We start from the raw sequence: 25,817 nt of genomic DNA, 5'->3' as shown, positions 1-25,817 counted from the left end.
AGACATACTGTTGAGCATCAGAACATTTGTCCTGAAACTTATACGTATATTCAGTCCCCACGACAAAATAGTTTCTAGAGATGGTTATTTATAAGCTCATCCATTCATTTCTACATTCATTTGGAGTTCATTCATTTGAAGGGGTGCCAACTGGAGACGGGATAATTGCCCATCTAGGTTTAAAAAAAAATATCTTTTTAGTAGTTTCTTTGGAAAAATTGAAAAAAAAAATCCCTGATCCCTAGACATAGAAAATTCCTTTTTGTATTTTCATTAAACAAAATTTGATCTCTACTCCCCTCATTTTCGTGAATTGGCGCCCGTCTTCATTTATGTACCGTATTTCACAAATGCAATACTGAACTTCATTTTTCAATTAAGTGTGTCTTCTTTATGAGGTGCGGGGGGGGGGGGAACTGATTTATTAGGTCTAAATTTTTCAAATTTCCATGAAAAGTATATCACGTCTGTTTCAAGTTAAGAGGGGAGGTCAATTTCAAGTCAATTTACCCAACATTTATTCTCCACTTGGAGGGATACAACTGAGGGACCTTCTCCAATGCTAACCACAATCTTAAAAACAATGTATTACATAAAAAGCATAAATTTTAGATTCTTTAGAATTTTGAATTTAGATAAATTTTGGGATTTTAGAGCATAAAACATAGATAAAATAGCTGCCACTCGTGGGTCACAGATGTGGGGTCGCACACGTAACACATGTCTATCGACTTGGACCCAAGCCCTCTAAGGTACAACAAAAGTGCAAGCAGCTAATCCCTACCAAATTTAAATCAGGCCCCATAGACCATTCTTATAAATACAGAAGACAAGATTGCTGGTAAAGAATACTCCAAAAACTGTGCCTTCATCCTTTTGAATGTTAGCCCTTTCCTAACAAGAGGTCCAATTCACCGAAATCTACTCCTCCTCCCTAAGAAAAAAGAATACATTTTCTCTGGATGTTAGGCTCATCTCATTTCATTTAAATAAGTATAAATATTCAAAACTTCAGGAGTGAGTGAGAATACGAGAGAGGGAGAGATTGCAAGAGAGAGGAGGGAGAGAGAATAATCATGTGGAAGGAGAGGAATTTAAAAAACTTGAACTCTGGAAATACTGGTTTGTCTCAAGAAGCTAAGGCTTCCACCCTGGAAATCAAGCAAGTCGTTTTTCACGCATTAGTAAGCCCATTTCTACTATCCTCCCATCAAAAATGTGGCAGGCTATTCAAAACTTGTTCATTAGCTTTTTCTCGAGTCTGCATTTGTGTCTTAAATCAAACTTAATGAAAAACAAGCAATAAAGAAAAAAAGTTAAATTACTTGTTTTACTGTATCTCTTTTCTTCCTGATATCATCCTCATTATCTTCTCCGCCACTTGTAATAACAACTGATTTATCTGTGTTATCAACATCACTATCAGGCCTAAGTTCATGACCTCTATGTTTTATTACAGGAGCTTCACCATCCTCAGCCTTGTCCTGTACCTTAGGTTTCTCAAGTATAGTTTCAGATGCATCTATCTTTTTCTTCAGACGCTCTTTGTCACTTAGTAAATGAGGATCAGGTTCATCCATTTGTCCATGTTTATTAATCCCACCCCAATGTACTAACTCTGCTTTGTCTGGATTATCACCAACTAATTCATTTGCACTGGATGGTTGAGGTATCAATATGTCTGGAGCAGCATTCTGTACATGAACATAGACTTGATACACTTTATCAGCTGAACTACTCCGTAGATCAGGAATGAGGAAAATTGTTGTTATAGAAAATACTATCACAGTTAGAACAAGAATCAAAAATATGTATCTCTCTTTTAGTTTAATAGTCCTCCTTGAGGGAAAGGCCAGTCCAGCAATACGTCCCATTTTAGCAGCCATAAAAGAAGTACTATAAAAAAAAGAAATAAGTATGATGAGCCTATTTTATGATTATCACACAACTAACACATCAATTTGCCTATGGCGAGGAAATTTTTTTTATTGAAATGGCTATTGACAAGCATATCAATTTACGCTGTGCCTGAAGCCCAGTTCCAGCATGTTTTGCCCCCATCCTGAGCTTCAGACACAGGAGCAATAATTGAGATGGGAGGGTAAAACAGTTCAAAATAGGGATGATACCTTTTTATTGACAGTGAATAGATATAAACTTTTATACTGCTGATGATGAACACTGTATATGTGTTCGAAATATCCAGTTAAATAAGTTTATATCTATTCACTGTCAATAAAAAGGTATCATCCCTATTTTGAACTGTTTTACTTTCGTCATGGAAAGGCAGTGTGGTCTTCGAAGTTATCTACGTTGAAATGGGAGGGTGAATGGCCCCCAGCCCCAGATTTTGAAAAATACATTTTTTAGTATTTCCATTGAAAAATATATCTTTTTGGTATTTTCCATAAAAAAAATCCCAAAAATCACCCACCTTAATAAGACAAAGGGAGATTAAAATCTCGAAAAAAAACAACAACAAAAGAATGAGTCTTATGGCCAGCCAGTACAAAGAAAATAAAAGACAACAATAAGGATGTGTATTTCATCTATATCAAACTAGGCGTCCTCAGTGTTAAGAACAGAAAACTGAAACATAACCATTTAAAGAAAAAAGTGATAAAATCAAAAACAATAAAAACAAAAAGATCAAAGCAACGTATATACAAATGCTGCTCCATAATCAACACAGCATAGAAAATATACAGTTTGCTAAATACTCTTATGAACGCACAAAAGCAACTGAATAAAAATAATAAGATAATGAACCAAATTATAGGGATTTAATATAATTTTTCTCAAGATTTATCTCTATTTGTGTTATCATGGTAGACCTGTTTGGCCTTAGGTCTTTTATTAACCACCCCAGATTTTGGAAAGTACATTTTGCTCCCCTGCATACATTTCATGAACTGGCACCCCTGAACGGGCTTGGACTTGCCATCACGCCCTCCATGGTTTTTCTAACTATTAACAAAAAAATAACAGAAACTTGTACAAATTACCACTTTAGGTAGCCTACTCAATGCTACCTCTTGTGCACTTAATGTCTAATGATAACTTAATTTTGAAGCCATGCCGAAATGAGTTTACAATCTAGTGACATTTTTTTTTAAGCTTTAATAAAATCAAATGACTATATTTTTGAAAGGTATGTTTCTTAATGTCAACACGTCATGAATTAAAACTATAATTAAAAAATCACACCATACAGTTTTCATCCTTTTTTTTAATAACTCTCGTTGCAATTTATGTAAATTTCAAGGGGTCACCCACTTTCCACCACCTTCTGTACATCTCAGAACACCACGTGTGCCATGCGGTTCCACCGCGCATGGCCCATTTTCACCTGGCTTGGCGAGCACCACCTGGAGTACGTCACTTCTGAAAGTCGACGAGCCCTCAGTAAAGTAGTTAGTCTTTAGCTTAAATAAAAAAAAAGTTTTCTCAACTGAAAGTAAGGAGGAATATCAAAACTTAAAACCAACAGAAATTATTACATATTTGAGGAGGGTTGCCGCCTCCTCAATATCTCATTCTTTACGCTAAAGTTTGACTTTTTGTCCCAGCTCTTTAAGAAACAACTCCTGGAACACCAAGGACGTTTATTTAGAATAATAAGCTTTGTTAAAAGTTCAAAAAAATTAGGCGTAAAGAGCGAGATATTGAGGAGGGGACAACCCCCCTCATGTAGGTAACAATTTCTGTTCGCTTTAAGTTTCGATATTGCTCCTTGTTTTAAGTTGAATTAGATCTACGTTGCATGGGCAACGTGAAATGTTGCGGAAAGCTTTGTTCGGCTTCGCCGAGTAAAGTGTTGCGAGAGCAACACATTATCGCTCAGGCTATGTCGTTCATTTAGGACAGCAGGACACCAAATCATATTTAGGACACCAAAATTATCACACACCTGATGTGAACCTGATGACCGTGATATCCTCCTATGACGAACTCAATTATTGTTCTTTCCGCAAAGATGCCATCTTTGAGTATGACTGTTTTTTCTTTACGGGTAGCTCCTCTTCTCCAACCACGTGCTGGAGCCTGTGTTGTAGCTATAAGACCATGTTAGAAGACGACGTTTATAGTATCTATTCTCAGACGTTGAGTCTCAAATCTCATCTGTCCGTGCTGCTTTTTTATATTTAGAAATCAGATTGTTAATGGCCGAATTCTATTACGTCTGCTTCGTGTTTTATTTTTAACTAGCTGATACATAAAGGAGAAATATTTCATTACATTTTGTGGCTTTTATTTGAACTAATGCTCACTCAATCCTTTGAGCGACGTCACTATTTGTAACACGAATATAGATATAGTTGTTTACTTGTAAGAACAGATAAGTTTTAAAGTTTCGGAATTATTTTTTAGAATATTATTCTTTTTCTAATAACTCCATTGAGTGAAACGTTAGTCTGATTAGCTTTAATGATCTGTAGTAATAATGATGTTAGCTAATTGTTTAGTATTTGTTTTCAATTATGGTTTTATTAGTAAAGACACTCAAAATAGTTGATAGTCAACGATCAGAATAGATCAATATGCAAGGGGATTAATACTAAAATCATCAACTTAAGTAAACGAGATCATTAAATAAACAATAGCTCATTAAAAAAATAGTTTGGGAGTTTTAGTCTTGCCAGTCTTAAGGGCTTGTCAGTATTTATGAGGACCTCTTTTCGCAGTGGCGGTGGCAGCTGTAACCTCTCTTAATACAACCAGTCTCTTAATAGAAATAAATGTCACAACTAGCACAAGCCACGTCATAGAACGTCACGAACGTGTTAAAAGTTAATTTCTGTTCGCTTTAAGTTTTGATATTGCTCCTTGTTTTAAGTTGAACTGGATCTACGTTGCATGGGCAACGTGAAGTGTTGCAGAAATCTTTGTTCGGCTTCGCCGAGTAAAGTGTTGCGAGAGCAACACTTTGGTTTTGTTTCCTCGCTTTGATTAAACATTGCAGTTGTTAATCTGTAAGGATTATACTAGGTACTAAGGATTGTACTAGTAAGGAATATACTCGGTATACTCTGTAAGGATTATACTAGGTATCTTAAATACTAGGTACCCCACCTCACAAAAGTTGGGAACCCCTCACTGCAACTAGCAAAAGTTGCAAACCCTTTATCGCTGAAGATGATTGTAACCTAAGAGCCGACTATTACTTACAAGTCCCCTATATGTCTTACCACTGGAACCAAATTGGTCTTACCATCAAATACACCGGAAACAAATAATTGGTGCACCAACTAGCAAAAGTTGCGAACCCCTCATTGCCGAAGACGATTATGAGCAAACAGCCGACTGTCTCACAATTGGTATCGCCCAATTTTTGGTTTCAGTGTGTACCTTACTACTGAAGTTGTCAACCCCTTTAAACTTTCAAACTGGTATATCTCCCGAAGGAATTTTTCTAACAAAAACTGGATGACATATACTTTAATCAGCTCATTAAGAGCTATCGACTGCCGTCGAAAAAAAAGTCTATCTGTCTTAGTTCAAAAGTTGAATTTTTTTTAGGCAAAGTTTCTAACGTCATTACCTAGAAAGGAGCAAAGGATAAACTCTAATTTCTTTAGCAATGAGAAAAATTTTAAAGTTTAAGAGGCACATCTGATACCATTTCTCTACCGCAATCCCAAGTGCGAACAAGAGCTAAGAGCTCATATGGCACTTGCGACTGGGCCGGAAGAGCCAAGAGCTCATATGGCATAAGCTCTAGCAAAATTATAAGAATCAAAAGATTGATTTGAAAGGATCAATCCCCCCCCAGATGGTCGAATCGGGGAAAACGACTTTATCAAGTCAACTTGTTCAGGTCCCTGACACGCCTACGAATTTTCATCGTCCTAGCACGTCCAGAAGCACCGAACTCGCCAAAGCACTGGACTCCCCCTAGCTACCCCAAAGAGAGTGGATCCAGTCCAGTTACATCAATCACGTATCTACGGCATTTGCTTATTCTACCCACCAAGTTTCATCCCGATCTCTCCACCCTTAAGCGTTTTCCAAGATTTCCGGTTTCACCCTCTAACTAACTCCCCTCCCGAATGTCCCCAGGTCTGGTCAGGATTTAAAAAAGAGCTCTGAGACATGAGTTTCTTCTAAATATCAAATTTGAAAATACCTCACGAACAGTCACCCGTTCTTAAGTTAAAAATACCTAAATTTTTCCGAGTTAACAACCCCTCTAAATCCCCAAAAGAGAGCGAATTCAGTCTGGTTATGCCAATCACACATCCAGGACTTGTGCTTATTCTTCTCACCAAGTTTCATCCTGACCTCTCCTATCTAAGCGTTTTCCAAGATTTCCGGTTCCCCCAACTCCCCCCCAATGACATAGGATCCGGTCGAGATTTAAAATAAGAGATCTGAGTTACAAGGTCCTTCTAAATACGAAATTTCATTAAGATCTGATCACTCCTTCGTAAGTTAAAAGTACCTCATCTTTTCAAATCTTTCAGAATTAACCCTCCCCCTAACTCCCCCAAAAAGAGCAAATCCGTTTTGGTTATGTCAATCCCGTATCTAGGACTTGTGCTTATTTTTCCCATCAAGTTTCATCCCGATCCCTCCACTCTAAGCGTTTTCCAAAATTTTAGGTTCCCCCCTCTAACTCCCCAAAATGTCACCAAATCCGGTCCGGATTTAAAGAGAGAGCTCTGAGACAAGATATCCTTCTAAATATCCAATTTTATTAAGATCCAATCACCCCGTTCGTAAGTTAGAAATAACTCATTTTTTTCTAATTTTTCCGAATTAACCGTCCCTAAAAATGTTTGAAAAAGATCTTGGGCAAGGAATTTATAAATAGGTTTTCAAAATTCAAATGAAGAAAAGCTGTAAATGAAGCAAGTCTTCCAATGTTATTTCTTAAACGAAGAAATCATCGTCTTATTTTTAATACTTCTATTTTTTATTTTCAAAATGTTCTAAATATTCTAAATCAATAATTTGATTTTTCAGATAGTTTAAAACTAATTGCCAGCAATTATCAGAAACAACAATTTCCTGTCACAAGTGGCGTCGTTTGGGAGAAGAAGACAAGGGGGACAATTACCCCCTCCAATAAATTGGAGAACAAATTATTAGGACACCACCCTTTTTGTTATTTCTTTTAACGAAAATAATACCATAAGTGCACTTTCTGGGTGCCATATGACACTTCATGATTTCCTTATTAAGTCAAATTTATAAACAGCAATTAAATATAAAAATTAATTTATAAATGAGCCCATAATTAGCTCCCTACGATGTCCATGTGTCTGGCCCAGTCTTTCCATTCCAAAAATATCACCCAAATTGCACTTTTAGATTACCATGTGGCACTTTGTGACGGCCTTATCCAGTCTAATATATAACAAGAGCTAAGAGCTCATATGGCACTTGTGACGAGGCAAGAAGAGCTAAGAGCCAATAGCTCATATGGTATGAGCTCTAGCAAAATTCTAAGAATCAATAAATTGATTTAAAAGGAAAATCAGAGGCTTAATGCCGGTCAGGATTTAAAATAAGAGCTCTGAGTCACGATGTCCTTCTAAATATCAAAACTCATTAAGATCCGATCACCCACTCGTAAGTTATAAATACCTCATTTTTTTTAATTTTTCCTCTCCCTTTAACCCCTTCCCCAGATGGTCAAATCTGGGAAAACGACTTAATCAAGTCAATTTGTGCAGGTCCCTGACACGCCTACCAATTTCCATCGTCCTAGGACGTCCAGAAGCACCAAACTCGCCAAATCACTGAACGCCTCCCCCCAACTCCCCCAAAGAGAGCGAATCCAGTACGGTTACGTCAATCATGTATCAAGGACATTTGCTTATTCTATCCACCAAGCTTCATCCCGATTCCTCCAATCCAAGTGTTTTCCAAGATTTCCCCCTCCAACTCCCCCCAATGTCAAAAGATCTTGTCGGAATTTGAAATAAGAGCTCTGAGACATGGGTTCCTTCTAAATATCAAATTTCATTATGATCCGATCACCTATTCGCAAGATAAAAATACCCCAATTTTCACGTTTTCCAAGAATTCCGGTTCCCCCTTCCAACTCCCCCAATGTCCCAGGATCTGGTCGGAATTTAAAATTAAATCTTTAAAGCACAAGATCCTTCTAAATATCAAATTTCATTAAGATCTGGTCACCCTTTCGTAAGTTAGGAATACCTCATTTTTCCAAATTACCCCCCCCCCCCAACTCCACCAAAGAGAGCAGATCCGGTCCGGTTATGTCAGTCATGTATCTTAGACAGGTTTTTATTCTTCCCATCCAGTTTCATCCTGATCTCTCCGCTTTAAGTATTTTCTAAGATTGCCAGTCTCCCCCCAACTGCCCCCAATGACGCTGGATCCGGTTGAGATTTAAAATAAGAGATCTGAGTTACGAGGTCCTTCTAAATATGAAGTTTCATGAAGAATCGATCACTCCTTCGTAAGTTAAAAATACGTCATTTTTTCGAATTTTTCAGAATTACCCCCCCCCCACCGATAGAGAGGATCCGTTCCAATTATGTAAATCACGTATCTAAGACTTCTGCTTATTTTTCTGACCAAGTTTCATCCCTATCCCTCCACTCTTAAGTGTTTTCCAAGATTTTAGGTTTCCCCTTCCCAACTCCCCCCTCCCCCCAATGTCACCAGACCCGGTCGGGATTTAAATAAGAGCTCTAAGACACGATATCCTTTCAAACATCAAATTTCATTAAGATCTGATCAACCGTTCGTTAGTTAAAAATACCCCATTTTTTCTATTTTTTCCAAATTAACGGGCCCTCCCACTGCCCCCCAGATAGTCAAATCGGGAAAACGGCTATTTCTAATTTAATCTGGTCCGGTCCCTGATGCGCCTGCCGAATTTCATGAAGATCTGATCACTCCTTCATAAGTTAAAAATACGACATTTTTTCTAATTTTTATGAATTAACCCCCCCCCCCCCCCCCGATAGAGCGGATCCGTTCCAATTATGTAAATCACGTATCTAAGACTTCTGCTTATTTTTCCCACCAAGTTTCATCCCGATCCCTCCAATCTAAGCGTTATCCATGATTTTAGGTTCCCCCACCCCAAACCCCCCCCCCCCCAATGTCACCAGATCCGGTCAGGATTTAAAATAAGAGCTTTGAGACACGATACCCTTCTAAATATAAAATTTCATTGAGATCCGATCACCCGTTCGTAAGTTAAAATACCTCATTTTTTCAAATTTTTCAGAATTACCCCCCCCCAACTACCACAAAGAGAGTGGATCCGTTCCGGTTATGTCAATCATGTATCTAGGACTTGTGCTTATTTTTCCCACCAAGATCAAAGAGCTGTTATCGTAGCTCAAATAACAGCTCTGAGACACGATATCCTTCCAAACATCAAATTTCATTAAGATCTCATCTACCGTTCGTAAGTTAAAAATACTTCATTTTTTCTATTTTTTCCGAATTAACAGGGCCCCCACTCCACCCCAGATGGTCAAATCGCGGAAACGATTATTTCTAATTTAACCTGGTCCGGTCCCTGATACGCCTGCCAAATTTCGTCGTCCTAGCTTACCTGGAAGTGCCTAAAGTAGCAAAACCGGGACCGACAGACAGACCGACAGAATTTGCGATTGCTATATGTCACTTGGTTAATATCAAGTGCCATAAAAAAGATAAGACATAATAATTGGCTTTTATGAGTCCTTAAACAGATCTCTATTATATTCCAGTGCCTCAATAGAGACGAACAAAAATAAAAGGACATATCACTGCTGTCCCTGTAAAAAAAGGGATTTTTTTTCTTGTTGTTCAATGGTTGTAATTTTCCTGTATAAGGTTTCAACTATGGCAATTTAAAGGGTGAACTGTTTGATTTGCTAAGACGTCATTTTCAAATCCAATGCAACTGAAAGAAGCGATCCACGTAGCTGTTGGGATAGTGCGTAGTTCAACTGCGAGATTTAGTCTCCTATGATGAGCGCAGGAGTTGAAGGAAGTGGGAGGGGGTATGCACTTCAATATTAACGGTAAAGCTGGCAAGAAAGCCGAACTTATTAAACTCCCCATCACCCTCCCGAAAGCTTGTTTAATGTAGGCTACACTACTGTTGTCTGCAGCTACTCATTGCGGACAGTCTTAGTAACAGCTGGATCCACTTCTTAATTTATGTTTGTTGGATACGTGTACATTGTTTATTTACATGTTCTGTAATGTTTTTGAATTTACCGAGTAACGTCTTAGCTAAATAGTAACAATTTCTTCGTTATCGCTTGAAGAAAAATGTATTATTGAAGACTTAGGGAAAGAACAGGTATATTTACTTTTTAACTACTTTGTACATTCGCCCCTTCCCCCATATCAGGTGGAAGAGCACGTGTCATGTGGTCCCTGAATGGGGAGGGCTGGGCTGCTACATATTCAGTAAATTATTCATTCAGAATACGCGCGTCCATAGGCTGAGCGACGTAAGATGGTAACCTGTTTTGTCTAGCTCTCAACATTGATGTGTTCAATAATGTTATTATAAATAAAATTCGTATCGATTTTATTTGCTTATAACAGGCAAATAAAACCAATAAAGGGCACAGCTCCTTACTGTCTTTCTTTGGCACAGAACTAACTTTAAAAAAGCAACAGAAAGTGGAATAAGAAGAAGGTATCGAAAAGGGATTTGATTTCAATCGACGTCTTCTTATTGTAATACAAAAACAGAAAGTGAAGACAATCTTAACAGTGAAAGTAGCTCAACTTTGACCAAATTAATTAACAAACGGGATCCAATTGATGGTCCAGCCTTAGCTTTGGCTCATGTTTGTGATGGCTCCTTTCAAGAAAAAGACTTGATTATCCCTTACACTAGCAGGAGAAAATTCATAACAGAATAATAAGAATTTTCAAACATCTTTAAAACAGATTTAGGCTTTTGTTTTTCACAAGTTTCGTTACATCCCTCTCCCTATATGTGGTTTTAGAGGAGGGGGTTTGAGGGGACATTCGCCGCCGGTGCAGAAATTTTTGGGCTGTAAATTTGAAATAAAAAACCTAACATTTATAATCACTTTGTAGTTTTGAAATTTCATCTTTATTAAAATAAAGTAGAGCTTGCAGTTGGCAGTAAGTTAATAAACTTACTGTAATACTTATATAAAAAAAAAACTTAATACTTACTATAAATATAAGCAAATTGAAGAGCCAGAACTGCCACTGGTTTCCTCTGAAGGATAGTACATGAACATTGACTATCTGGATGTAGAGCCCTCTTGCCCCCCCCCCCAATAAAAATTCTGAAGCTACGCCTCTGCCTGTCATGACAGCAAAGACATGCCTTTTAGCCAAATAGCCAGATCCAAACCTGACTTTGTCATATTTTTATAGCCTAAGAAGTTGGGATGGGCAAGAGCTAAAATTACTTTCCCATGTCTTAATTGAATTTCACTAAATTCAGAATATTTATTGGATTTTCAGATATGACTTAACTTTTTTTGCACACAGACAATGATCCACATAGCACGGGCATTGATATCCTGATTCTCTGCCTTGGGCTGGGAGTTCTATGCATGGCTGGGGGCATATCATCTGAGCTTACAGAGTCACACACTGACCCTTCTTAAAAAAAAAATAGAAACACCAGGACTCAAGCCCAGCCTTACAAACACAGGGTGCAAGTCCAAGGTAATAACTACTCTGCTGACATAAATTTTAGTTTGGAAACAGACTATCAGAGGTGCTTTTAGTTTAATTATTATTTAATGTCCAAGAAAATCACTGCTGTCAAAATTCCATCCCAGTCCAGTCCTCTCCACCTTAATATGGTCAGATATACTTCTAGGCTCAACAGATATTTTTTTTTCTTTATTTTGGATATATAGCATAATGAATCAACTTGCAAAATAAGCCCACAAATTAATGGAGAACTCACAAAATCAGTTTTTTTTACATACAACCTGTGAGTATATCAAGCTCCATTAAGGGGGAGGAGAGGGGAATTTCACAAGCCATGGTTATTAGGCAGTAAATTTACCAATACTTTGAATAGTTCACAAGCTAAAAGACGAAATATTCGTCTTGTGGGTGTATTGAAAAAAACTAAAAATTCCCTTTTGAGCCCTTGAAGTGACACCATGTCCTTCCTTAGTTTCCCAGAAATCATGTACACCAGGTGGCAAATACCAAGTATAGCAGAACAATGACATGTTCCAACATGTATGCAAAGTGACAGGAAGTCAGAACCTCCTTACAAAACTCCTTTTTTCAACATTTAAGCTGAAGTAGAAGTTATTGTACAGTCTAGCATATCTAAATATATTAATTCTTCTTTACAATACTTGTCAGTGATTAAATCTGTTGATCCCTGGGCCTGTCTCTGATTGATATGGTGTGTTGCCATTTCAGGATCCTTTATCCAAGATTAGGCTCATACTAAAAGCCTGCATTTGTGGTGAGGCTCCACAACTAAAAATCAGTGGTTAGCACTGTTTATTCATAATAAATTAAAATTAATGGCATATTTATTCAGAAGATTGGATGAATATAATGGCGAAAAATCTAAGTTCTAAGCAACAAAATCATTTTTTAGATGTCTGACTGTTGAGATAATTATCAGGGGTCTTACTAGCCTACTGGTAATCTTATCCTCGGGTTTTCTATCAGGGGAGCCTTTTCAGACAACTGTGATAGTAGTAATTTTTATATTTTTAAAAAACACTCAATGAGAAATTGATTGGTATGCTTTTTCTTTGTTCTACTACCAAAAGACATCAGAAACCATGCATCACTACACACTTTGAAACCCCTTTTGTGCTCAGAGTAAATTTTTTAACAATAACAGTTAGTACATTTAGAGAGAAAACTAAAAGGCATATTGGCTGGTATGTTTGTCTTTTAGCAAGTAAATTAATCACAAAATTTATAAATTTACCTATCCTATTATATTTACAAAGAACTTCAAATAGGAATCAGATGGTATATTTATTTTTATGGGGGGAAGGGGGGGTAAATTTCTAGATAAAGTTTTTTGTTATCTTGTTAATTAGTTGAGTTAGGCCAGTGAAACTTTCTGGAATTAATTTGAACCAAAAAATATACCCCAAGAAAGTGTTTTCAAGCTTATATCCATCTCCAATTCTTCTTCATCTCTAGAAGCTTAGGAATACAAATACAGAGGAGAGAATAATGAGGACTTTTTTCCCAAGACAGTGACAAACAAAACCTATTTGAATATTTTGTATACTTTTATTGTAAGTGTGCTATTGTTTATTATTTTCTTTGCTGAAGATGGCTCTTAGATATAGGGCTGAAATATTCAAATAGGTTTTGTTTGTACACTATCTTGGGAAAAAAGTCCTCATTAATCTCTCTTCTGTATTTGTATTGTGGAAAGGCAGTGTGGTCTTCATCATTATTTGAGGCTTAGGAAATTGCATAAAAGATCTTTCAAGGTAGCTAAAAGCCCCCCCCCCCTTGTATAGAATTTCATTCTTTCTTGGTAAACATATACAAGATTCCAGAACTGAGGTTAGGACAAAGTGAACACACTACTCAATGCCTTTTTTCATGCTCTTTCTAATTTAATAGTCATTTCACTAGCAAATCCAATTTAAAGCCTAAAGTCAAATATACCCTGAAGTTATACCTAATTCGATATTTTTGGCAAAAGAAATGGGTTAAAAAAATTGGTTAAAACATGCCAAACATTTGGGTAAAATTCTAGACAAGCTACTTTTTGCTATCTTGGAGAGTGGTTTGGTTAGGAAAGTAAAATTTACAATAACAAAATCCAGGGCCAAAAACATACTCTGAAAGGTTTTGCCAAGTGGCAAAACATATGGCTACTATGTTAACCCTCTTCTGATGTCTATGCCTTAGAAATTTTCCTACCTAACAGGTTTATATACCTATTGGAATTTTGACAAAACAACATTAGGCTATACCTTAATTTTCAGTTTCTTTTCTCTGATTTTGGTCTAGAAAATGAACTCCTGGTATCTGAGTAGAATTTTTGACCAATTCAATGGTGTTTTTCTAAATTTGTGAAACATATTGGCAGATCTTTGAAAACCTCATAAATTAGAATTGAGCAAAGTTGTGAAGTTGAAAATAATTTTCTTGTACTTCATTTAAGCAGAAGATCTATTTTGCAAGTTTTCACTTTTATAAAACAACGAGTTTTTAAAGATCAGTACCCTCTAGAGGGAGAAGTAGAAGTGGGTACTTCAGAATATCTGGCCAGAACATGCTTTTGTCTTTAAATTCATCCCTGAAAATTTCATTTTCCTAACCTAACCACTTTCCAAGATAGCAAAAAGTAGCTTGTTTAGAATTTTACCAGCTTAACAATTAATTAATCTTTTAGTACTACCATTTAGGACAATACTTGACAATAGTTTGTTATCTTTGTGATTGGACTTTTTGACATGTCAAAACCATTAGACCTAAATCTGAATTTTTTCTTTTTAATTTCAGATATGGAATATTAGCAGAAAATGTTCTATGGATGTGGTTAACAAGGAAAGCAAACATGACAGACTGAATGTGATTAACAAAAACATTCTCAATATTATAAGCAAGAATTTGGATGTCTAGTAAATACCTAATACATTCTCTGAGGCCAACCTGACTCTTATACATAATACTGATAGATGGTAATTAGCTTACCTAAGCTGCAGCCAGCTTATTACCATCTATCATTATTAGTTAAAACCTATATCCTGGGGCTGTATTTGGGACCATAAGGGGGAGGGGGTGCAGTTGAAAGCGAAACAATTATTAGCCTAGCTAATTATTTAGAGAGAATTAATGGAAATAATAAGGAACAATTATTTGGAGAGTAGCCTATAAAAAAGATTAATGAAGGCTAGTATGTTCACCTTATCCCTGTCTCAACCATAGAAGCTTTCTATGTATTTACCTGTCTTTTTCGAAGGCTATATAAAACTAAGTCATATGGACTGGGCAAAATCAACTCAGCCTATGCAGTAGACCTACAGCTGCAGCAATCGCCTAGCAAAATATCAGTGATCTCTACAACTTATGAAAAGAATAAGAGTAAAAAAACATAATCTGATCCAAATTAGTATAGGTCCAATTTCAGTGCTTCGATACCAATTTGATATAGGCCTACCAAAAATTCAGCTTACTTCAGTGTCACAGTAGGCCAAAGCCACCAACACAGTCTAGATGTTAATCCTTAATGATATGCAGCACATCAGTTGCTAGACTGTTCGTAAGGTTTTCCTAAGATCAAATAGATAATAAAGCAAAATACTGTAATCTGGAATTTTTGGCCTTAACCTTCAATTTTTTACAAACAGCCTACAGCTAATTTTGACATTTTTAGAAAATTGTTGTAGGGGGTGAAAAGGTTGCCATCTAGATTGCTGAAAAAATAGAGTGCTCTTGGTTTTTAGGCCATCAAAAAATGGGAGTTGCCAGCTTTTTGTCATCTTCATTTCTGTTTCTTGGTTTCGTTTAATTCAAATCCATATTCTTTTTTTATAATCATTATTCATTTTCATTGTTCAAAAATTATTCTGCATAGCTTTCCATCTTCCTCGCTTAGTTGCACGTTCATCGGAAATATTATGGAAAGTTTAATAAACGCTTGAGTTTATAATAAGTGAATAGAACATTAAAAGACATAGGCTAGAATTTGATTTTAAGTTTTACTTTTAAATAATTAAGTTACGTAAAATTTTTCTGCCAAAACTGTTGCCAAAACATGAGTGGTTTCCTAATAAGTGGTGCGACCGTACGCAATTGTAGTCACTCAGAAATCATTCGAGCACTGTATTTTGCTTGGTGAAAAACGAACAATTTGGAAATATTATTCCAAGTATATTTGAATGAGGAAGAAGCACTGAAAGACGAGAAAATATTTTGGATGAGTGTGATTTTTAAAAAGTGTTATCGAGGGTCCATTTCAAATCTTACTACATCAACTGGGATTGCTTATACTTTTTCTCTTTAATATTGCATAACGTTTTGTGATTCTTCGTAGAGTCAATTAATTACTAGATTGTCTCTCTTTCGAAAAATATTGCTCTATTGTCAAAGGACTCGAGTCAGCAAATATATTTACATTAATTATAGCTCCCTTGCCCGTAATTACATGAATGTAAGTTCCAAACCACTTAGATTTGTAATAACAATTAATTACTGATTAATTAATAACAATTAATTTTTTGTTATGATCACTTGTGTTTGAAACAAAATGCTCACTTCAACACGCAAAAAAAAAAAATATCCCAGAACTGTTCATCACCACTATGGTGGCGTCATATAACTAACAGTACCGCTATTTGACGTAACTGTGACATTCACAATGCGTTCGAGTATCCCTTTTTCAACAGATCAGCTTAAAAACTAACTTTACCGAACGGGATTCATACAAGAGAGCAGCAAATACTTATATGATAACTATTTAACTGAAATGCTATCAGCGACATTAATTACGCACGCTTCACTGTAAATTTAGCTTTTTTATAAACCCTGAAGGTTTGCCTTCTTCTTCTTATTATTGCCTATCTTACAATTAGTGTCCCTTTTTGTTTTCTAAATTTTGTCTTGTATACTTTATTATTTTTTAAATAGTGCATATTTTTACATACGACAACACTTATCCTCACTATATGTGAGTTCTGGATGCTAGAATAGGTTTGAGAATTTATTGTTAAGAAGAGTAGGTCGCCACGCCTAGGAATAAGTGAAAATGAAAAGGTGACTTTGGGTAGCGAAAAGATCGATCAACTGGGTAGCTTCATTTATCTTAGTATTACTATTAATAAAGACAGATAAAGGGTACAGTGAAGATATTAAAGTAGAGTAGCCAAGGCCCAAGGTGTTTTTTCACAGTTGAAAAATGTTTGGAAGAATAGTAAGATTATTCAGTGACAGTACCGCTATGGCTATTAAAAGAAGAAGAAAAGTTTTTAAGCTGAAAGTAACGAGCAACATTAAAATTTAAAGCGAAAAGAAATTATTGCGGATATCAGCGGGTTCACACCCTCGTCAATACCTCGTTCTTTACGCTAAAGTTCGAATTTTGTTCCAATTTTTTAAGAATGAACCCTGAATCACAAAGACCGTTTAATTAGAATAAATAGCTCTTTTGAAAGTACTAAAAAAACTTTTGCGCAAAGAGCGAGGTATTGATGAAAAGGCGAACCCCCTCATGCACGTAATAATTTCTCTTCGTTTTAAGTTTTAATGTTGCTCCTTACTTTGAATTGAAAAAACTTGTTTTAAAAAAATTTAATTTCTGATCATATTTTTAAATAATGCTTGGAAATCACCCGCCCCCCCCCCCACCAGAAGAAATACCAGCTGAAATCGTCTGTATACTTCCCATGGGCAAAGTTCATTACTTACAGCCTTTCCCCCAGGGAATGTGGGGGTTAAGTCATCCTCAAAGACATAGTTACTAGATTTTCCGATCATGCTGAACAAAATGGCTATTTCCAAATTCTAACCGGGTGACTTTGGGGAAAAAAAAGCGTGAGAGGGCACCTAGTTGACCTTCAATTACTTGGTAATTCAAAAAGGGCACTAGAACTTTTAATTTCTGTTCGAATCAGCCCTTTGGCGATATTCTAGGACGACTGGATCGATACGATCACCCATGAAAAAAAACAACAAAAAAACACGCATCCGTGATCTTTTTTTAGGCAAAAAAAATTTACAAAATTCCACATTTTTGCAGATAGGAGCTTGAAACCTCTATAATCGGATTTTCTGATACGCTGAATCTGATGGTGTGATTTCATTAAGCTTTTATAACTTTTAGGGGTTGTTTCCTCTTTTTTTTTGAAAATAAGACACATTTTCTCAGGCTCATAGCTTTTGATGGGTAAGCTCAAGCTTGATAAAATTTATATATCCGAAATCAGCATAAAAATCCAATTCTTTTGATGCATTGATGAATATCAAAATTCCTTTTTTAGAGTTTCGGTTGCTATTGAGCCGGGTCACTCCTTACTTACAGTTCGTTACCATGAACTGTTAGATAATGAAAAAAAAGGTTGAGATGGCTAGAGCACGTTCTGCGAATGAAGGATGACAGACTGCTGAAAAGCATCCTTTTTCGCTAACCGTTTAGGGCTAAACGGAAAGCAGGTCGTCCATAGCTGGGCTGGGAGGATATCGTACGGAAAAATTTAAGTGCAATGAGAACTTTCTAAGAGGGTGTAAAGAGGCAGGCTTTGAATGGAGTAGAAGCATGCGTAACTGTGTTGGCCTCAGACGGCTTTGTGCAGTGGTGAGCTGTTAGTAGTAGTAGTATCTTCAATAGTCATAGATCACCAAATCTTTGCCGAAACTTGTAAATTGCGAAATAGACCATGTGTCCCACACCCTTAAATGTAAAGTGCATGAAAGCTATGTCCAGTGCCTCAAAAGGATTCACTCAACGCATGCGAGCTTTCGAATATAAACGATACTAAAAGAACTCTTGCTGGACAAACTGTCAGCTCACGAAATTCTTATGGAAGAACACGTTCTAGGAAAGGTAAATATTTCTATTCTTAAGCAAAACTCTCCCAACATACCTGCGAGCACAACAAACAAAAGGCCGTCCATCCCCCAGTTTAGCGATTTTCATTCACCGATTATTACCGCCATTTATGTTACATTCCATCAATTATGTTCTGGCGATTCAGCATGAGAATCTTGTCCCTATATATTTATTAAATAAAAAAAAAAAAATTTTTTAGCTGAAAGTAAGGAGCGACATTAAAACTTGAAACGAACAGAAATTAATCCGTATATGAAATGAGTTGTCCCCTCCGCAATCCCTCGCTCTTTACGCTAAAGCTTTTAATTGTTTTAAAAAGTAGAATTGTGGCAAAGAGTCAAACTTTAGCGTAAAGAGCGAGGGATTGCGGAGGGGACAATTCATTTCATATACGAATTAATTTCTGTTCGTTTCAAGTTTTAATGTCGCTCCTTACTTTCAGCTAAAAAAATTAGTTTTTTTTTATTTAATTTCTGAACGTTTTGGAATTAATGCCTGTTTGGTTTTGGCTCTCCGCACACAAATTATTAAAATGAAATTTTTATATTAATTCTTTTTTTGGCTAAATGGCTTTCTCTTAGTTTTGATCAGACGATATTGAGAAATAAGGGGTGGAGAAGGAGGCCTAGTTACCCTCCAATTTTTCGGTTACTTAAAAAGGCAACTAGAACTTTTAATTTTTAATGAACGTTTTTATTAGTAAAAAATATACGTAACTTAAGAATTCACTTACGTAACAAACTTTCATAACCTTATATTTTTATTATGTATACAAGGGGGTTTGTACCCTCATTAATACCTCGCTCTTTACACTAAATCCTAAGTTTTGTCCCAATTCTTTAAGAATGACCCCTGAATCAGAAATGCCGTAGAATAAATAGTTGAAATTACTAAAAATACTTTAGCATAAAGAGCAAGGTATTTATCTCCTCCTAAATACCTCGCTCTTTATGCTAAATTATTTTTAGAACCCCTCATATGCGTAATAATCTCTGTTCGTTTTAAGTTTCAATGCTACTTCTTCCTTTCATTTGAAAAAAACTTTTCATGTTTATTTTTCATTGTTTTCTTATAGTAATGCTAGAGAATCCTGCGCCCTTGTCATTGAATTTTTCTTCCCCCATGACAGATTCCTCCAAAGAAAGATCCTCCAACATAGCCCCCTCTCCTCAGCCCCACCCCCAAACAAAATAAAATCCCCCTGAAAACGTCTGTACACTTCCCAATAACCATTACTATATGTAAACACTGGTCAAAGTTTGTAACTTGCAGCCCCTCCCCCAGGGATTGTGGGGAGTAAGTCATCCCCAAAGACATAGTTATTATGGTTTTCGACTATGCTGAACAAAATGGCTATCTCAAAATTTTGATCCGTTGACTTTGGGAAAAAAAATGAGCGTGGGAGGGGGCCTAGATGGCCTCCAATTTTTTTGGTCACTTAAAAAGGGCACTAGAACTTTTCATTTCAGTTAGAATGAGCCCTCTTGCGACATTCTAGGACCACTTTGTCGATACAATGACCCCTGAAAAAAAAAAAAAAAAAAAAAAAAAAAAAAAAAAAAAAAAAAAAAAACGCGCACCCGTGATTTGTCTTCTGGCAAAAAATACAAAATTCCACATTTTTGTACCTGGAGCTTGAAACTTCTACAGTAGGGTTCTCTGATACGCTGAATCTGATGGTGTCATTTTCGTTAAGATCCTATGACTTTTAGGGGGTGTTTCCCCCTATTTTCCTAAATAAGGCAAATTTTCTTAGGCTCGTAACTTTTGATGGGTAAGACTAAACTTGATGAAACTTATATATTTAAAATCAGCATTAAAATGCGATTCATTTGATGTAGCTATTGATATCAAAATTCAATTTTTTAGAGTTTTGGTTACTATTGAGCCGGGTCGCTCCTTACTACAGTTCGTTACCACGAACTGTTTGATACCTTCCTTGTGATCCCCGCGGTTTCGCCTCTCAGACTGCATTTGCCAAATACCGTTTAGAGTAAAATCGTTCTAAAAAGCCACCATTCAATGAATCTTAACTGGATTTTAGATTTCCTAAAATCATACACCTCAGATTTTCGCGAAATACGTCTGATAGAACTTTTGAGATGGCTATTTGTTGTCTTAGAAACTTCGAAGAGGTCATTCAATTGGAAATTGAAAGGGCTAAATTCCTTTTTATAGTCAAAAATGATTAGAGGGCAAATAAATCCCCTCCCACACCCACTATTTCCCCAAACCCATCTAATCCAAATTTTTAGATAGCCATTTTGTTCAACGCAATTGAAATCCGGAAATTATATCTTTGAGGATGACAACCTCCCCAGCGCCCTTAGGGCAAGGGCTGTGTTATGCACTGGGGGCATATAAGGTATATATATGGAAAGGGTGATCGTATAAGCTTCGGAGGGGGCTCATTGGATTGGTAATCAGAAGATTGTATGCCCTTTTTAAGATTCAAAGTGATCAGAGGGTGGATACCCCCCACACCTCGTATTTTCCCGAAATGCATCTGTTAGAAATTTTGACATGGCCATTTGTTGTCGAAGAAATTTTGAAAACAGCTCATTCAATTAGAAATTGAAAGAGGCAGTGCCCGTTTTAATAGTCGAATGTGATTGGAGGGCAACTAGCCCCCCCTCCCACGCCCACCATTTGCCCAAACACAGCCAGTAAAAATTTTGAGATAGCCATTTTGTTCAACGTAATTGAAAGGTCTGTAAATTACGTCTTTAAGGATGGAAACCCCCACAGCCCTCAGGGTAAGGACTGCAAGTTATGCCCTGGGGGCATATAAGGTATATAAAGAAAAGGTGATCGTATAAGCTTGGGAGGGGGCAAATTGAATTGTTAACCAAAAGTTTTAGCGCTATTTTTAAGATTCAGAGTGATCAGAGGGTGGATACACCCCCCCCACAGCTCGTATTTTACAGAATCTGATTTTTGTTTTGAGATAGCCATTTGTTGACGTAGCAACTTCGAGAATAGATCATCCGATTGGAAACTGGAAGAGCCGGTTCCCTTTTTAATAGTCGAAATTAATTGGAGGGAAACTAGCCCCCTCCCTCGGCCATTATTTTCCCCAAGCACATCCAATTAAAATTGTTGATATAGTCATTTTGTTCCAACGTAATTCAAAGGACCGGAAATTATGGCTCTAAGGATGACCACCCCCACAACCCTCAGGGCAAAGTAAGTTATGCCCTGGTGGCATGTAAGGTGTATATATAGAAAGGGTGATCGTATAAACTTTGGAGGGGGCTCGTTAAATTTTTAATCAGAATTCCTAGTGCCCTTTTTAAGATTTAGAGTGATCGAAGTGTGGATAGCCCCCCATCTCCCAAATCTCGTATTTTCCCGTAATCCATCTGATAGAAATTTTGAGATGGCCACTTGTTGCCGTAGAAACTTCAAAAAATGCTCATTTGATTGGAAATTGAAAAGGCTAGTGCCCTTTTTATTAGTCAAAAGTGATAGGGAAGCAACATGCCCTCCACGCACACCAATTCTCGAAACATATCCAATCAAAATTTTGAAATAGCCATTTTGTTCAGTGTAGTTGAAAGGTCTGGAAATTATGTCTTTGACAACCCCCGTACCTTCTCAAGATCAGAAGATAATTTTCACTTTACTGAAAAAAAGGCTATGGATTGTCAGTTTAGTATACATATACTGATACATACTACTTAAAGTTTTAATAATTTTTAATGCGATTAAAGTTAAAAAAGTTAAAACATTTTAAACGCAATTTCTTTATTTAAATCATACAATAAATAACCGACTAAAACTCAAAACGAGTAAAAATTAACATGAATCGGGCTAATAACCTCCATGCCTTCTCAAGACCAGAACGTAATTTGCACTCTACTGAAAAAAGTACATTTAAAATGTTTTCACTTTGTTTTTAGTTGTTTTAAATGTTTTTACTAAATATATGAAGGGAGAAGTCCTCCCCCTTGCACTCCAATTACAGCGCGAGTGTCTGGTGCCCTTTTTAAGAGTAACAAGAGATTGGAGGGCAAGCAGCGCTTCTCTCAAGCCCATTCATTTTCCAAACGCATTCAGTCAAAATTTTGAGACATCCATTTTGATCAGTGTAGAACCGTCCAGCAACTATGTCTTTAGGGATATTAGGCATGTCCACCCCCCACAATTATGCAATCGACCCATTATGCTTTAAAACTAACTGTTACTTTAAAATAAACCAAAAGGCATTGTGTTAAATGGTTGCCAATAAAACACCTTAGCAGTTGATATTAAGTTGAAACTTCTGGGGATACTACTATTACTAATTCTACTCTTACAATTAAAAGAAATAAAAAAGAGTGTAAGTGTATCGAGGTTATCAAAGAACGTAGATAGAATCTTTTGGGAATGATATTAAGTTTTGTTTTTCAGGTCAACTTCAGAAGCCATAAAATTAAATTAAAGAATACTATTTGTGGCTGAAAAGATCTACAATTTTTTTTTCCATGAAAAAGACCATTTCAGTAAAAAACGAACAGAAATTAATTTGAGAAACTTTTTCCACAAGAAAAGTTTTGCAAAGTAAAACAGTTCAAAATAGGGATGAAACCTTTTTATTGACAGTGAATAGATATAATTTAACTGGATATTTCGAACACATATACAGTGTTCATCATCAACAGTTTTACTGCCGATGATGAACACTGTATATGTGTTCGAAATATCCAGTTAAGTAATTTTATATCTATTCACTGTCAATAAAAAGGTTTCATCCCTATTTTGAACTGTTTTACTTTCGTCATGGAAAGGCAGTGTGGTCTTCGAAGTTATCTAAGTTTTTCAAAGGAAAGTAAAGAGCTCCATTAAGCCAAGAATGAGCAAAAATACAGTCAAATGATCTGCCAAGCCTAAAACTAACAAATCACTGTCAACACATGAATGATACTCAAAACAAGCAAAATTTAACATGAGTAGGACTGATAACCCCTATGCCTTTTCAAGACCGTAACACAATTAGTGCTTTACTGAAAATAAAATACATTTGAAATGCTTTCACCTTTCTTACTTTTACAAATGAAAAATTATCTAAACCCTAATAGAGAAATGTCAGTAAATTTAAATTTTATTGACTATCCACGGCCATTTGTTTATTTGTTTTTTTCAGTAAAGCACGAATTTTGTTCTGGTCTTGAGAAGGTATAGGGACTATAAACCCTACTCATGTTAATTTTTGCTCGTTTTGAGTTTGACTCGGCTATTTATTATAATTTCTGTTCGTTTTGATTTTTAATTATTTATTGATAGTGAATCGTGGCAGTTTTAAACTTGGAAGATTATTTGACTTTATTTTTGCTCATTCTTGGCTTAATGGAGCTCTTTACTTTTATTTGAAAAAATTATCTTGTGGAAAAGGTTTTTTAAATTAATCAAGTCGAGCAATGAGGTGGACGAGCTTCATTAAAAGACAACAACACAAATCTTAAAAGTTTTAGCCAGTTGTTTTCATAGAATCTTCAGATGCAAGACTGCCAGACGTGAACGTAGTCTTACTCATTTGAATCACATTGTCATAGAATGAATTGTAGTTCAACCTGGAAAGAAAACATCTTTTTTACTAGTTTTGTTCAGGAAATACTTAAATACTTCTAGAAATGATCGAAATCCATATCAATTGGTTCAAGAAAAAGAACTCCGATTCTGTACTCAAAGTTCTGAAGAAATATATAAATTTGCTCATTAGTTGAAAACAAGCATGTGCGCAGGATATAAGGAGGACGGACTCTGTGCCTCCCCCCCCCGACAAAAAAGAAAAGGCGTCCGGATAGTCACTGTTTTCTGCTCATATGTTATATACTTTCACGCAATTTGCTTGTTTTCAGGAGGTTTGATGAACTCCTCCCAGAATAAAATTGTTATTATAAGAGGCTAGTTTACAGAAAGGCAAAAATTACCTTCTCAAAAATCAAAATTTCGCAAATTTGAATATTCGGGTAAAGCAGAACAAACAAAAAAAAATTCTTGAGCGTATCAAAACAAGAGCTAAGAGCTCATATGGCACTTGTGACGAGGCAAGAAGAGCTAAGAGCCAAGAGATCATATGGTACGAGCTCTAACAAAATTCTATGAATCAATAGATTGATTTAAAAAGAAAATAAGAGGCTTAATGCCGTTCAGGATTTAAAATAAGAGATCTGAGTCACGATGTCCTTCTATATATCAAAATTCATTAAGATCCGTTCACCAACTCGGAAGTTATAAATACCTAATTTTTTCAAATTTTTCCTCTCCCTTTAGCCCCCCAGATGGTCGCAACTGGGAAAACGACTTTATCAAGTCAATTTGTGCAGGTCCCTGACACGCCTACCGATTTTCATCGTCCTAGCACGTCCAGAAGCACCTGACTTGCCAAATCACTGAGCCGCTGCCCCCAACTCCCCCAAAGAGAGCGAATCTAGTGCGGTTCCGTCAATCACGTATCAAGGACATTTGCTTATTCTATTCACCAAACTTCATCCCGATTCCTCCACTCCAAGTGTTTTCTAAGATTTCCCCCTCCAACTCCCCCCAATGTCAAAGATCTGTTTGGGATTTGAAATAAGAGCTCTGAAATATGAATTCCTTCTAAATATCAAATTTCATTGAGATCCGATCACCTATTCGTAAGATAAAAATACCCCAGTTTTCCCGTTTTCCAAGAATTCCGGTTTCCCCCTCCAACTCCCCCAATGTCACAGGATCTGGTCGGAATTTAAAATTAGAGCTTTAAAGCACAAGGTCCTTTTAAATGTCAAATTTCATTAAGATCTGGTCGCCCTTTCGTAAGTTACAAATACCTCAATTTTCAAAATTACCCCCACCCCAACTCCACCAAAGAGAGCAGATCTGGTCCGATTATGTCAGTCACGTATCTTAGACAGATTTTTATTCTTCCCATCCAGTTTCATCCTGATCTCACCGCTTTAAGTATTTTCTAAGACTTCCGGTCCCCCCAACTGCCCCCCCCCCCTAATTACGCAGGATCCGGTTGAGATTTAAAATAAGAGATCTGAGTTACGAGGTCCTTCTAAATATTAAGTTTCATAAAGATCCGATCACTCCTTCGTAAGTCAAAAATACGTCATTTTTTCTAATTTTTCAGAATTACCCCCCCCCCCCCCGATAGAGCGGATCCGTTCCAATTATGTAAATCAAGAATCTTCTGCTTATTTAAAGACTTCCGCTTATTTTTCCCACCAAGTTTCATCCCGATCCCTCCAATCTAAGCGTTTTCCATGATTTTAGGTTCCCCACCCCAAACTCCCTCCAATGTCACCAAATCCGGTCGGGATTTAAAATAAAAGCTTTGAGACACGATATCCTTCTAAATATAAAATTTCAT

General features: G+C 36.5%; 2 protein-coding genes across 8 annotated transcripts in view; both read right to left on the bottom strand.

Moving 5' to 3' along the window:
- LOC136043864 (mannosyl-oligosaccharide alpha-1,2-mannosidase IA-like) overlaps positions 1-15,331 on the bottom strand; it is a 71,252-nt gene extending 55,921 nt beyond the window's left edge. The window contains exons 1-2 of one of the 6 annotated variants that reach the window (XM_065728822.1): positions 15,262-15,331; positions 1,326-1,896 (exon numbers count right to left, since the gene is read on the bottom strand). In XM_065728822.1, coding sequence (XP_065584894.1) covers positions 1,326-1,886 — 561 coding nt within the window. In that variant the 5' untranslated portion in view covers positions 1,887-1,896; positions 15,262-15,331. Of the gene's footprint in view, positions 1-1,325; positions 1,897-3,910; positions 4,046-11,139; positions 11,223-15,091 lie in introns of those variants that run through there. The other 5 variants (XM_065728820.1, XM_065728819.1, XM_065728824.1 and 2 more) reach the window with 5 other exon arrangements.
- A 6,877-nt stretch (positions 15,332-22,208) lies between these two features.
- LOC136043863 (gamma-tubulin complex component 2 homolog) overlaps positions 22,209-25,817 on the bottom strand; it is a 28,738-nt gene continuing 25,129 nt past the window's right edge. For both annotated transcript variants that reach the window (XM_065728816.1, XM_065728817.1), the window contains one exon: positions 22,209-24,030. In XM_065728816.1, coding sequence (XP_065584888.1) covers positions 23,928-24,030 — 103 coding nt within the window. In that variant the 3' untranslated portion in view covers positions 22,209-23,927. The remainder of the gene's footprint in view (positions 24,031-25,817) is intronic.

Source organism: Artemia franciscana, chromosome 2, assembly GCF_032884065.1.
Source record: "Artemia franciscana chromosome 2, ASM3288406v1, whole genome shotgun sequence".
NCBI classification, from domain to species: Eukaryota; Metazoa; Arthropoda; class Branchiopoda; order Anostraca; family Artemiidae; genus Artemia; species Artemia franciscana.
Note: the sequence above shows the minus strand (reverse complement) of the source record. Positions and strands in the feature narration are given on the sequence as shown.